At 35.1% G+C, this 14,503-nt stretch overlaps 1 protein-coding gene across 1 annotated transcript in view; it reads right to left on the reverse strand.

Annotated features, from left to right (window-relative positions):
* The window catches only part of Ralyl (RALY RNA binding protein-like), a 672,761-nt gene that overhangs the window by 134,949 nt on the left and 523,309 nt on the right, over positions 1-14,503 (reverse strand). The window contains exon 3 of the mRNA XM_013012428.1: positions 4,308-4,383. Within this exon, the coding sequence (XP_012867882.1) occupies positions 4,308-4,383 (76 nt within the window). The remainder of the gene's footprint in view (positions 1-4,307; positions 4,384-14,503) is intronic.

Below are 14,503 nucleotides of genomic sequence, written 5' to 3' on the forward strand. Positions count from 1 at the left end.
AATATTAATTTACATGAGATAAAAATAATATAAAGAAGCATTTCCAATTAATGCAGTTTTTATATAAGAGTGAATTTGAATAAAATTCTGTCTCTAGTTTCAGCATTACAGAAATATAAGAAAAAGTTTCAAAGATATTTGTTTCTTGCCATTATTATAAGAAAAATCAAAACAACCCTAGAAGGGGAAAAACATGAAAATTATTGCTAGTAGGATGACACTGGGAAAAAGAAAATCAAGCATTTCCAGTTTGCTTTGTTAATAGTTGACCTAAAATGTTCTGTATTGGCCTCAGCTCTATTCATACAATTCAAAATGAATCAGATCCAAGTTAATTTGCCATGCTGTCTTCTAAACATTTTTCCTTACCACAAAATAAAAAGGACAGAAAGTGTCATTTTTGCTTTTATTGATGATTTCTTTCATTTTGCTCTTTTGGGTCAACATTAGCTTTTGACCCATTATCAACATTTATATTTTTCTTGTTTCCTTTCATTTTATACATAGATATTTTACCATCCAAATTAGCAGGAGAAATTGTAAATTATTTTTCATCATCAATTTGGAAAAACCTGATGACTTTTTAGATGACCATCCCTAATGATCACACACTATATATCACTAGGAGAGGGGTGTGAAAAGGACCCATATGAGGGAACTACTTCTTTTTTTTGGTGAGATGTATGTATGTGTGTATGTATGTATGTATGTATGTGTATGTATATATGTATGTGTGTATGTACATGTGTGTATGCGTGTATGTATGTGTGTATATGTATGTGTATGTATGTATGTGTGTATGTGTGTATGTGTGTATGTTTGTATGTATATATATGTATGTGTGTATGCATGTATGTATGTGCGTGTATGTATGTGTTTTTCCTGCTTTTTTATTGTGAAAATACCATACAGAGAGGTTATAATTACATGGGCAAGGTAATGAGTACATTTCTTATCAAGCATTGTTGCCTCCTCCTTTGTTTCCCTTTACCATCCCTTCCCCTCCAACTCCCTGCCGCCCGGCGCCAAAGTTGTAAAGTTCATTTTTCGACATAACGACTTGTACATCTCATTGGTGCAATGGGTCCACCTTCCCCTCCACAAACTATACCAACATCAAATACAGTGAAAACAGGAGTTATACCGTGGGGGAGGGACATATAAAGCAACAAAAAAATCACCTTATAAATATTTTAAAAACAATTGCAAGAAAGAAAAACCATTTGAGTCCTTATCCTGGGGTTCATTTCCCCTAACATCAACTTACCTGACTGTTTCTGCTTGTCTCAGACCTATACGAGGTATTGCAAATAAGGGAAACAATGGGACCTATGTTTCTTTGGGCCTGGCTTACTTCACTTAATATAATTTTTTCCAAGTCTTTCCATTTCCTAACAAATGGGGCAATGTCATTCTTTCTAATGGAGGCATAGAATTCCATTGTGTTTATATACCACATTTTCTTGATCCATTCCCCACAAAAAATAAAATACCTAGGAATTAACTTGACCAAAGAAGTGAAGGAACTCTATGATGAAAACTTTAAAAACCTGAAAAAGGAAATCAAAACAGAACTTAGGAAGTGGGAAAAACCTCCTATGCTCCCGGATTGGAAGGATCAACATTGTGAAAATGGCAATACTCCCCAAGGCTATCTATAAATTCAATGCGATACCTATCAATATTCCAACCGATTCTTCAAGGAAATAGAAGAGGCAATCCAAAGATTCAGATGGAACAATAAACGACCCCGAATAGCAAAAACGATCCTTTTAACAGAAAGAACAATGCTGAAGGAATAGCAATACCAAATTCAAAATCCAATAAAAAGCCATAGTAATCAAAACAGCTTGGTACTGGCATAAGAACAGACCCCAGGACCAATGGAATAGAATTGAAAACCCAGAAATGAACCTACAGACCTATAGCCATTTAATCTTTGATAAGGGAGCTAAAAAAAAAATAGAATGGAAGAAAGACAGCCTCTTCAGTAAATGGTGCTGGCAAAAATAGGTTAACTACTTGGAGAACACTAAAGCTAGATCCTTATATATCACCCTGCACCAGAATCAACTCCAAATGGATCAAAGACCTCGGAGTCAAAGCAGACACTCTGAAAGCATTATAGGATGGAATAGGAGAAACCCTAGGTCTCCTTGGCACATGCTGAAATTTTAATAGAGATCCAGAAACACAACAAATCAAAGAGAGGGACCTACTTCTAACTATGTATTTGTAGATTAGAAAATAAAATTTTACGTGTCTGAAAAGGAGATATGCTAGTTTTTGGAGAACAAAGACAAAGAAATAGCCTGAGGCTATTTTATGAGCATTCTTCATACTACACGATATCAGAGCATAATCCATTGAAACACATTTAACTCAAATCTCCCTTATCCAAATAGTATCAGTAAAATAAAGCTTTGCTCAACACTTCTGCTAGCCCTGTGGCCGTGGATACAGAATGGATGATGATATGTTATCTAGGAAAGAACTCAATAAATTGGATGATAGGAGATCTCAACAGCCTGGAACATGTAGCTGAATCTAACAAAAGCGCATTTTACAGAGACAGATGCAAACTCAGCACTTACAGTACAAAAAAAGTGGTAAAAGTACAGGGAATTGGGACACATAGCTTCACAGCACAATCGTTTTTTTCCCCCCAAAGTGACTTTTTTAAAGATCTAAAAGTTATGAGTTACTTTTGTCATTCTCTCCCTCCAAGTCAATTAACTTTTGCTTAAGTTAATATATGTACAGGATACTAAATCTGGTCTAGCCTCTTGATATTATAACTATAGGTATGTCCATTGATAAATTGAGACATATAAAGGAGGGTAAGTAAACAGAAAGCTAAGGTGGTTCAGAACCAAGTACTTTAGTAGAGGAATAAAGAATTTGGGCCTGTCTCTCTGCAGAAGAGAAAAACTGTATCTGTTATTTTGGAGAAATGAGTATGACAGAATCATGCACTTTGTAATTTTAAAAGAGGATAAATTATTGGGTGGAAAAGATTTGGGGCATTACATGGAAAGGCATGAATTTAAGCACTGGTAGTATCATTTACTAATGATGTGACCTTAAAAAATCTGAAGTTCTTGACCTATATCAAGGGATCATTATAAAGAAAATTAAACAGCATATGTAAAACTCCCAAAGAATATGGTACATAGTATGTAGTCAACAGTATTGACATTTCTATTTGTTAGGCAAGACTCATTAGAGATTTTCTTTAGATTTCTGTCAGAGAAACATGTCCATTTGTCAGGCGAACGCACCAGAGATTTCCATTAGGTTTTTTTTTTAATTGTGAAAATACCATACAGAGGGGTTACAATTACATGGGCAAGATAATGAGTACATTTTTTATCAAGCATTGTTGCCTCCTCCTTTGTTTCCCCTTCCCTTCCCATTAGGTTTTTATTAAGGAAACATTTTGTTGAATGATGGTTTCTATGGTTTGAGTAGGAAGTGATTTCACAAATAGCACATATATTGAAGACTTGGTCCTTAGGGGTGTGCTAACCTCATCAATGGATCAGTCCATTGATGAATTCATACTGGATGGGTTACTTGGAGAGTGTGGGTGTTTGGAGAACTTATGCCACTGGAGGTGTGTCATTTAAGCATAAATCTTGTCCTTTGCCTTCCTCCCTTCCCTCCTGTCTACAGTTAGGTGAGTAGCTATGCTGTAGCTTGCCATTTAACCATTATGTACTTACCCCTTAACCACAGGCCCAGAGGGAAAGAGCCAACCAGCATGGAATGAATCTCTGAAATCAAGTCAGGAGGGAAAGTAAATCTTTTTCCCTTTCAAATATTTTCTGGATATTTTGTCAAAATGATGGAAAGTGACTAGCAGTTATAGAAACTGATTAGTAGGCATTCAAGATCACTGCCAATCAATTACATTTTATTATGCTTAATGTATAACAAGAATTATTACTTAAAAATAGTCAACTTCCCAGTCAGTCAGGCACAGGTGGCTCATGCCTGTAATCCTAGATACTCAGGATTGTGGTTCAAAGCCAGCTTGGACAGGAAAGACCATGAGGCTCCTTATTTCAATTAAGTACCAAGAAACTGCAAATGGAGTTGTGTCTCAAGTGGTAGAGCACTAGCCTTGAGCAAATTAGCTCAAAGACTGCTCCCAGATCCAGAGTTTCAGCCCCAGCAAACACACACACACACACACACACACACACACACACACAAACACACACACACACACACGTCATAATACCTCATGGAGTTACAAGACATTTTCACTGCTATCCAGAGTGAAATAGTGCATATTTGCATACCTGTAAAGTGCAGAAAGAGGCCTCTTGTTTCCAGGTTTGGGTCTGTATGGTTTAGGTTCCCCTGCCATATTAATATCTGAAAATATAAAACAGTATGGGTTAAATACTACTAAAGCATTTGAGAAGAAGTACAAAGTAGAGTTTGGGATTTCCTTTATCTTTCGATTATTTGATTATGCAAATACCATATGCCATTCATTCATTCAATATGTGTTTACTGTTCATCTTCTTTCCACCTAGCAGAATTTGGGATATCTCATGCATCAAAAAATGATTTGATCACTGTCTTCTACCAGGGATAGATAGTAAGAAACAAACATTATAAATATATAATGGTCTGGAAAAATGCATAATGCATGAGGAAATGATAAATACTATAGAAAAACAGTTGATATATTTGGGTGAGCAAGTGATTTATTGAGTTTGCAAGTTAGTGTATAGTGGGAAAGGAGAAGAAATGGGAGTGCATTCCCAAGAATGAGATAGTCACTAGGAGGATCATTTACAACTGAAATTTTATTTGCACAGGATATAATTAAGATTCCAAGTAGAGGACAGTTGTAAGAATAAATCATAAAGACAATGAGTTACTCTGATAGAACTTAGAATAAAGTACATTCAAGATTGAGGTTATCACACTCATTCAGATGTAATAGAGTTGGAACAAAAATAAGTGAGGAAAATATAGATTTCTACTATTTTTATAAACTCTGTAATTATGATAGACAGTAGTAATCTATGAAAATTACATATCACTTCTACATTTCTACTTTACATCTCATGACTTATAAAGTGGAAAATGTAAAATTATTCTCATAATTAAAAAAGCTGAGTCAAATTTGTCAAAAAGTAGCATATTTTCTTCTCTTTCTTTTTTTAAAATACTGTGCTGTCAGGTGTTCTGATTACACTCTTAGGAGTATATTCATGTGACAGAACACTTTTCGTGACAGGCTAGTAAGCTCCATGTTTCTAGACATGCCACCAAAGGTGTTAACAATATATATGTCCTTAATTCCTTCTGAGCATTGACTAGTGCTAAAATGCAGATTTTCCTTAGAATGTATGGAACCTCATACTTTGTATAAACTTTATAAATGCAAGACGTGTGTCTTCAGAACCATTTATCTTAGTTGGAAGCCAAGCTCAGATTTTCATGCATAAGTAGCTGTTGACCTTGTACGGACCATACAAACAGGGTAAATGTATCTTTGCAGAAACTTTGTGGTCAATGACAAAGAGATTCCCTAAACCTTCATGCTCTGATTGTCCTGGTACTGTGAAAAATACAAGACCAGAGAAGAGGAGAAATAATTAAGCATAATTTTCTGTGGTCTCATGGGACAGGGGCTTTAAAGTAAAATATTGAGATACAGACAAATCAATTATTTCTTAAGTATTTACAGATTCAAAATGAATACTAACATTTAGAAATTCTTATATTATCTTGAAGAAATAATGCATGTTCAATTATTTTAAGAAATGATCTTTCTATATTCCATTCATTTCTAGTCATTGAACAAAAATGTCTATAAAGGTACCAATAGATCAGACTGGTTCACCCTAAATAAGCACTATTTTAGTCTATTGATGAAGCTTCTGTTTGAGTGTAATACATATCACATCAATGCTGTAGATCTTCCTCCACTCCTTCCAGCCACAGATAAGAAATGGAAGATAATTTAAACTTGAGTAGTAGTTGGGAGATTGAGAACAGAGAGCAAGCACCTCCATTCCATTGGAGAATGAGAGAGTATTGCATTATGACCCTCTGCAAACACTGAAAAACGTATAAAGCAGAACAATATCTAGCATGATTTTGATTAATGTAGCTTTCAACATTTCAAATTAGCATGGAATATATAAGGAAAATCAAAATATGCTCCAAAAATCATTTTTCCTATATGAAACCTTAGACTTAAATGATTGCAAATTGTGTTGGCTATTACTTTATCTTTTAACAATAAGTTAATTAAACTATATTTACTATGCTAAAAATAATTAGCCATTTGAGCTGAACCTGTTCTGATGTGAGACCAATGAGGCGAGATGAAGAGGCAGGTATTATTCCAAAGTGTTATTCTTTGAAATCAAAACAAGCATGTACAAGTATGCGTACAAACAATATGTATGCATGCATATTTATGTATGTATGTTTATACCATGAATACTTATTTTGACTAACCCTTGTTATTGACCTAGTAAAGATGATTGAAACAAAACTTTGTTATTTCATACCTCTGACTTTTGGGATGATAGTTCCCATTCTAAATCCAAACAGATGTGATGCTCTCTTTGCACTTATTTTACTGTAGTTCATCATTTCCACTGTACTCACTTCTAAATATTTTTGTATTTTGACCCTGACCTTCTCTAGAATAGTAATAATTTCACTCAACTTGTTATGCTCTGCAGTGTTGTTTATCCAGAAGATACACATTAATTCAATTGTTGAACTAAATGTGTACAGATCAGAGCAAATCCTTTTATATCACAGGTAGTATATGCAAATATATCCTCTCAGTACATTTCCTAAAGTGACATTTATTTACTATGTTTTGCAAGACATTACAGATATATATTTTCAAGCAACAGTAAAGTGCAAAATTATATTTTTGATATGTGTATTGAATATTAATATAAAATCTTGCAAAAAGATAAATAAATTGTCATATTTAAAAATGGACATAGAGTTCTTTCTTGTACAGTACATCTGTTTAACCTCTAGCATACTGAAGCACCTTGAGAATATTGGTTTATTAGGTATCCTGAGTGCAACAAAGAGATGTACGAGATGCTATGTTGAAAAATGAACTTTACAACTTTGGCCGGGATGAGGGGGTGGATGGGTGGGGGGGATGGGGAAAAAGGAGTGGGGGGAGGGAGGAGGGAAAATGGGAAGGGATGGGAAGGGGAAACAAAGGAGGAGGCAACAATGCTTGATAAGAAATGTACTCATTACCTTGCCCATGTAATTGTAACCCCTCGGTATGGTATTTTCACAATAAAAATTTAAAAAAAATAAAAAAGAAGGAAAAAAAGAAATATTCATAAAATAGTATATATACACATATATCTTTGCCAATGGCTTGATTTGTAACATCCTAATTTTAAAGGTTAATGAAATCTTTTCTCTCTTTGACAATCACTTCTGTCATATTTCATTTTCTAGATATGTTTAACTTTGGTAAGGATATGGTACCTAATTATCTATTTAATAGAACATCTGTGTTTTCAATGTTATCTTTAAATATGGAAATTTTTGAAGGCAATGTTTTTGTGAAGAAATTAGTAAAAAGATAAACCTTTATTTTTGCAGATGTTTTCCCTCTCTCTCCCAAGTTTAAATAGAAGTCTAAATAATTCAGCCGTGGTATAAAGACTGCCAGGAAAAGTCATTCCGTCTTTTATTGTTCACATTTAGAAGATTTAGGGATTCATTAACATTCCCTTGAATAAAAATTCAGGAGATAAAGAAAATAGTCTGTTATGTTTGACAAGTAAATGGAGATAACCATACATTGCCCAAGCATAAGCGCTATACCATTAAAAAGATTTTTTTCCCCTAGTTATCATCAGCTTTGATTTCAGAACAAGCCTGTGAAATAAGCAGAGCAGGACCCATTATTCCCACTTCACATATAGAAGATGTTTAAAACACTGAGAAATTAAGTGGTTTTTGTGCTTCTATCATTAACTTTGTTCACTACAACTGTCTTTATGATTGAGCACAGCACAGCCTGTGTGTCAGGCATTGAACTAACAAGAGACGAGACAGTCTGTCCCTGCACAGACAGGACTGTCTGAGTGTAAGCAACACCTTGAACGAGTGCTGCACTAAATTCACTATAACTTTCTTTACTGCATCTCAATTTTTCTTATCCAGAAGTTGGGTCTTATGCCTTTTGTGCCACTCAGATCCACTTTACTCTGGAGAGTAGCCTGCAAAGTGATACATTCTGAGATGCTTGGTACTTCGCATGCACAGTGAAAAAGAATGCTGTAGGGAGATATTTGTATGGCAGTCAGAAGAAAATCATCCTCAACTCCTCAACTGAGCTGCCTAAAATTTTCTGGTTAAGCAGGTTCCTAACACTGAGGTTTGCTGGAGGTTCACAAAAGTGCTTTGACTCTGACCAAACAAAGCACTAAATTTACAAGTGTCATCTTCAGCCCGCCCTGTGCTCTCCAAGATGAACATTGGGAGCATTTTGTGCTGAAAGCTGAGAGTAAAACCAATTTTGTACTGCGAAAGTAAATAGTTTTCTAATCTTGTTGTTTTTCCCTTCCTAAAATCAAAGCTAGTTTCAACATTTGAAATATGTCCTTAATAGTATGTTAAAATATTCACTGTTATGAGAATGAAACTGTAGTCTAATTTTACTGAGCAGCCACTGAATTGTGACCACTTTAATGAGCCTTTGGACCTAGTTTCATAAATTAGTTCTGACACAGCACTATGGCACGTTGGCCTCTGGTTATTAGAATGCTAATGCAAAGATCACTGGTTGGCCAGATTCCCATTTGTTACCAGAATATACTTCATGCTCCTAGGCTCTGTTTCCAAGGGCAAATAAAAGTGGAAATTTGAACTTCTTACTAATTCTTACGAACTCTAATCTTTGTATGTGATTTATTTAGATCCAGTCTTTGCTCCCAATAGAAACAGAAGCAGGGGAAGTGTGGACATATGTAGTGGGATGCATTTTTATATTTACTATCTTACTTTCTCAATGGTTATATTAAGAATAAAATTAAAGGGGCTGGGAAGGTGGCTCAGTGGTAGAACGCTTGCCTTGCATGCTCAAGGCCTTGGGTTTGATTCCTCAGCACCACATAAGCAAAAAGAAAAGAGCCGGAAGTGGCGCTGTGGCTTAAGTGGTAGAGCGCTAGCCTTGAGCTGAAGAGCTGAGGGACAGCGCCCAGGCCCAGAGTTCAGGCCCCACGACCGGACCCCCCCCCAAAAAAAAGAATAAAATTAAAATGACATAGACTTTTCATTTCTATCAGCCAACTAATAAATGATCACACAAAACATGTCAGGTTCTGTGATACATACTGGGCAAAGAAATTTGACACTGCGGACTCCAGGACGTCACACAGAGAGAAAGGAAAACCCGTCATTCACTGCAGAAAATACACGGTATCATAATGAAGAAGAAGTCATTTCTTGAGAACATTGTACTTCTGTACCTCTGTAGCTAAGAATGACTCTCCTGGCCTGCTTCTACTATGTTCTGTGGTTCCACTCAAGACAAATTCCAATGGTACATGTGTCCAAGAAACATAGCTACCCCAAAAGGGCAAAAGCCTGAGTTCTATCTGCTGAGCTAGAGACTTCTATTAGCTAATGGACAAAATATCTTTTATTGGCCTTGAAGCCTTAATGGCAGGAAACTTATTGACACTTTATGACTTTGATAAATGTTTAATCAATAACAATTCTAGTCTAACGTTTTAGCAGAACACACAGCTACAGTTTCACACAGGTTACAAAGCAAACACTAAATGGTAGTAATAATCAGATTTAAATTTACAGCTAGGTACTTGTGGCTCACACTTGTAATTCTAGGTACTCAGGAGGCTGAGATCTGAGGATCATGCTTTGAAGCCAGCCCAGGCAGAAAAGTTTGTGAGACTCTTATCTCCAATTAACCACCAAAAAAGCCAGAAATGGAGCTGTGGCTTAAGTGGTAAAGTGCTAGACTTGAGCAAAAAAGCATAGGGAGCGTGCCTAGGCCTGAGTTTAAGCTCCAGGGCTGGCACACAAAATAAAAAACAAAAAGGCAAATTTTAATTTACTTAATTCCAAAATTTCAGTTTTGATATTACTTGGAATATTTTATGTCTTATTATTGTGGATACATTTCTTAAAAATATTTTCTATATTCCACAAACATTTTTATCATTACATAGGTAAAAGTAAAATGGTATGTCCTATTAATAGATAAATCATTTGCAACCAAATAAATCAACTATAGAATTCAGATAAATGTTCACTAGAAGCATTCTAGTTTAGGGCTTTATACAAAAATTTTATGAATATGCTTAGAGATTTATTGACATTAGTAGTGGAAAAAAAGCTTACGATAATAAAGACCAAAAGTGATAAAGTAAGAAATAATTTAGTATGGGCTGGGAAGGTGGCTCAGTGGTAGAGTGCTTGCCTTGCATGCATGAGGCCCTGGGTTCGATTCCTCAACACCACATAAGCAAAAAGAAAAAAGCTGGAAGTGGCACTGTGGCTCAAGTGGTAGAGCACTAGCTTTGAGCTGAGGAGCTGAGGGACAGAGCCCAGGCCCTGAGTTCAGGCCCCATGACCGGACCCCCTCCCCCCAAAGAAAAAGAAATAATTTAGTATAAAGTTATCATGAATGCATGCAGTACTAATTTATATGCATCATAATTTATGGATTTTCTTACTTGAGTACAAAATAATCACTTAAAAAGGTAAAACTCAATCAATAGAAAACACAGGTAAGCAGTTTCCTTGAGCACTGTCAGATTTTTGCATCAGTAAAGCCAGAACACCAATATTTGGATATTGCTTCTCTCTTTTTGTTTTCTTTTCCTATTTTTTATTTTTAGATTTGTATGTATGGACTTTATCTTCTTGCATCATATGTGTGTGAATGTGTCTGATATCATTTTGTGTTCAGTGCTTATATGGACATAATTGCTGTGCTAGCTATTTTGTAGCTCACAAATATAATTAAATGCTAGAGGTAATGCTAAGAAGCTAAATGTATTTTATATGGCTAGTACTATACAACCTGGAAAAAAAGTCAGTGAGAAAAAAGCACTCTATAATTTGGGGAGAGGAAGGGAAAAACAAATGGTTTAAATAGGGATACAGGTGGACCCATTGCAACAATGAGATGTATAAGGGGGGTGGTAATGGGAGGGCAGGGATGGGAAAGGGAAACAACGGAGGAGGCAACAATGCTTGATAAGAAATGTACTCATTGCCTTGCTCATGTAATTGTAACCCCTCTGTACAGTATTTTCACAATAAAAAAACTTGTTAATAAAAAAATCATCTCTATCAGCTAGCAGCCTGTTAGAAATGGGCATGACTTAAATGGGGAACAGAGAAACAGAGACATATAAGAGAGGCAGAGAGAAAGAGACAGATAGAGAGAGAGACAGAGACACAGAAACAGAGACAAAGACACCCAGAAAGACAAACACAGAGTGAAACAGATAGAAACAAAGAGAGTTATGGAGAGACAGAGAGAGAGAAAGATCTGCATTTTGACAAGACAATCAGGTGATTGCCATGTGGTTCCTGGAATATAACACATAGCTTATATCACTTCTTTCAGTTATTTAAGATCTTATTTTTAAGGTATTTTGAAAAATAGTATTGTAAATTCTGAACAGAAAAACCCAAAATTTTTGGGAAAGGCACTTAGAAATGCTTTTCTAAAGGGTTAAATGTAATATTCCTTCTCCAGTGTAAACTTTGATAGGTGCTACCACTGACACATCATTTCTGCACAAAAAGAAATTTCACAATAACCTTGTGTAGTAGATCTTATCATTAATTTCCTCTTATGGAAGTTAAAGTTGGGAAAGTTCAAGTTATTTTACAGAAGCTATTATTTAAACAGTGGTGTGAAGGCTTTTTCAGTAGTTCCCACTTTAAACACTATATTCTATACTGACACGTGATTTTAATTAAAACATATATTGTCTGTAATTTAGATAGCCTATTAGCAAATTACAAAATATTTGTCAATTTCACTTTTTAAAGAGATAATTTTCCCTCTATAAAGTTCCCTTGTGATTATGTAGAGGAAGTCATTAAATATTTTCTTTGGGAGAAAGCCATTAAATTAAATTGTATCTTTGGGAATTCCATGAGAAATCAAAACTTCAACAAGTGCTTTTTGACTAAGAATGCAAACTGAAAAGACAGAGTACAAATGCAAAGAAATACAAATGAACTAAGATTGATGATATCTAATAAGAAAGAGCTCAGCTAAGACAAAGAATTTACAATCATGTTTCACTCTCTCTGTATATGAAAGTAATTATGTATGCATATATTCAACACTTTTTGGTATGAGGGGAAGGTGGGCCAGGGAAAGAGAATGATGGATGGTGAATAATGAAGTATGATTGCAGTTATGTACTTACATATCATAAGAAAGTTCACTGAAAATGGGAATAATAGCATGGGAGGGTAGGAAGGACGAGGAATGAGAACAATTAAGTGGATTAATCTTACTAAAATATATATGCATATGAGAAATATCACAATGTAATTCCTATTGCAGTGCAAAATACACCAAAATGATGAATGATAGGGATGTGAAATGAATTCTATTGGTCAGCGAGTACCAGAAGGAAGAGGAGAGTGAATAGAGAAGGTGAAAGAGGGTAAATTAGTCAAAATACTTCATATACTTTGTGGGGATAAAAATCCTAAAACTTTTTGATTGTGTTTTAAGAAGAGATAGGAAATAGAAGATGATAGAGGGGGTTAAACTTGGTCGGGGTATATGATATGCATGTATGAAGTAGCAGAAAGAAACCTCCCTGAACAGCTAACGTATACTAAAATGTTCAAAAAGAGAGACTATGTACTCCAAAGTAGATCAAGAGCAGAGAAAGTAGGGTTTCACTCATATGTGGCATATAAACCTAAGATAATGATAGGAACAGTAGTAATGTTAATGGATCAGTGCGTAGGCCCTGTGCCACACACACACACACACACACACACACACACACACACACACACAGTTTAAGTTGTGAGGACGTATCCTACTACTGAGACTTTGACTATTGAAAAAGGGCACCACTAGCAAAGAAAGTCAGAAAGGCTGGAAGGTTTTGAAGATGTTAAAGTGAAGATGTAGCCTAAGGGAAGTATAAGTTTATGCCAAGAGCTTTATTTTTGGTCACTGAGAACTGTGCTGAACTCTGAGCTTGGTAACTGCACAATACCAGATTTGTGCTTTTAAGCTTCTAAAGTTGTGATAAATTGTCACAGAAGCAATAGAAAACTAACACAAGGAGTTTTCTTTAAGAAGTAGTACTTCTGTTCAAGTATGAGCTGGATTTAGCAATTCTTTTCTAATTCATAGAATGTAGCAGAAAATGGACTGTCATGGCTAGATTTTATTGTTAAAGCACTGTGTCTTCCATTGTGGATGTACTTTTGCTTTATTTTTGTGCTTTCTGACCAGCTGTGCTAACATCCGTCTCTGTGGAGAAGAAATCAAGGTTTGCCAGCAATCACATGGATGAACTTGGAAGGACATCATCACAGTATTTGGAGTCCCATCCACAAACTGAGGGACACCTAGTGAGGTTTTCTAAACCACATCCACTCAGGCACATTTTTTGTGATCCTTAATTCATCAGGCTGGTGAAATTAGAAATGTTTGCCATTTTATACTGGGTCCTTTGGATTAAGTTGTTACATGGCAATAGAGAGCTACAGTTTTTATATACTGACTATAACAGACAAACTTGTTAGAAAGGAAAAACATGTTTTAATTACATAAACATTACCCTTTGAATTCAAATAAACTCTGTTGCAAATATGTGATTTCATGGGAAAGTTAAGAGAAAAAGAATCTTCTGATATTTTAGCATAACAGTGCCAGCATATAAAAGTTGAATATTTCTATAAATAAAATTTAGTTGGCTTTTATTCAGGTTATAATTGGAATTGAAATCTCAGATGCCAAGAATAAAAATTTTCAAAGCACATAGTCTTACTAAGAATATAGTCATCTATATTAATTTACCTGTATTTTGATAGGTCAGATCTATCAAAACTACTGTGAGATCAACAAAGGCAATTAACCCCTAATTTTTCCTTCATTTTTCTCTCTTACATTTCTCTTTTCCTTTGAAGTCTATAATTAATGGGGCAAAGTATATCAGAAACTGAGATTAGTTGATTAGTTGTCTATTTTACCATATAGAAATATTTTCTGGATTTGGATACATGAAAATTAATGGTTTCAAGACACATATACACAGCACTCATTCTATACTTCTTGTGCTTTGAATTTTAGGTTGACTATAATTAATTATAAACTGTAGAATAAAGTATGAGTAGAACTTATCTGGGTTAAATAAATACATGGGTTCATCACGACACACTACATGACATGTAGCCCATCCATCTTTGTAATGCTACTAACATTCAGATTACAAATCAGCACTCACAGCTT

Source organism: Dipodomys ordii, unplaced genomic scaffold, assembly GCF_000151885.1.
Source record: "Dipodomys ordii isolate 6190 unplaced genomic scaffold, Dord_2.0 Scaffold17, whole genome shotgun sequence".
Taxonomy (NCBI): domain Eukaryota; kingdom Metazoa; phylum Chordata; class Mammalia; order Rodentia; family Heteromyidae; genus Dipodomys; species Dipodomys ordii.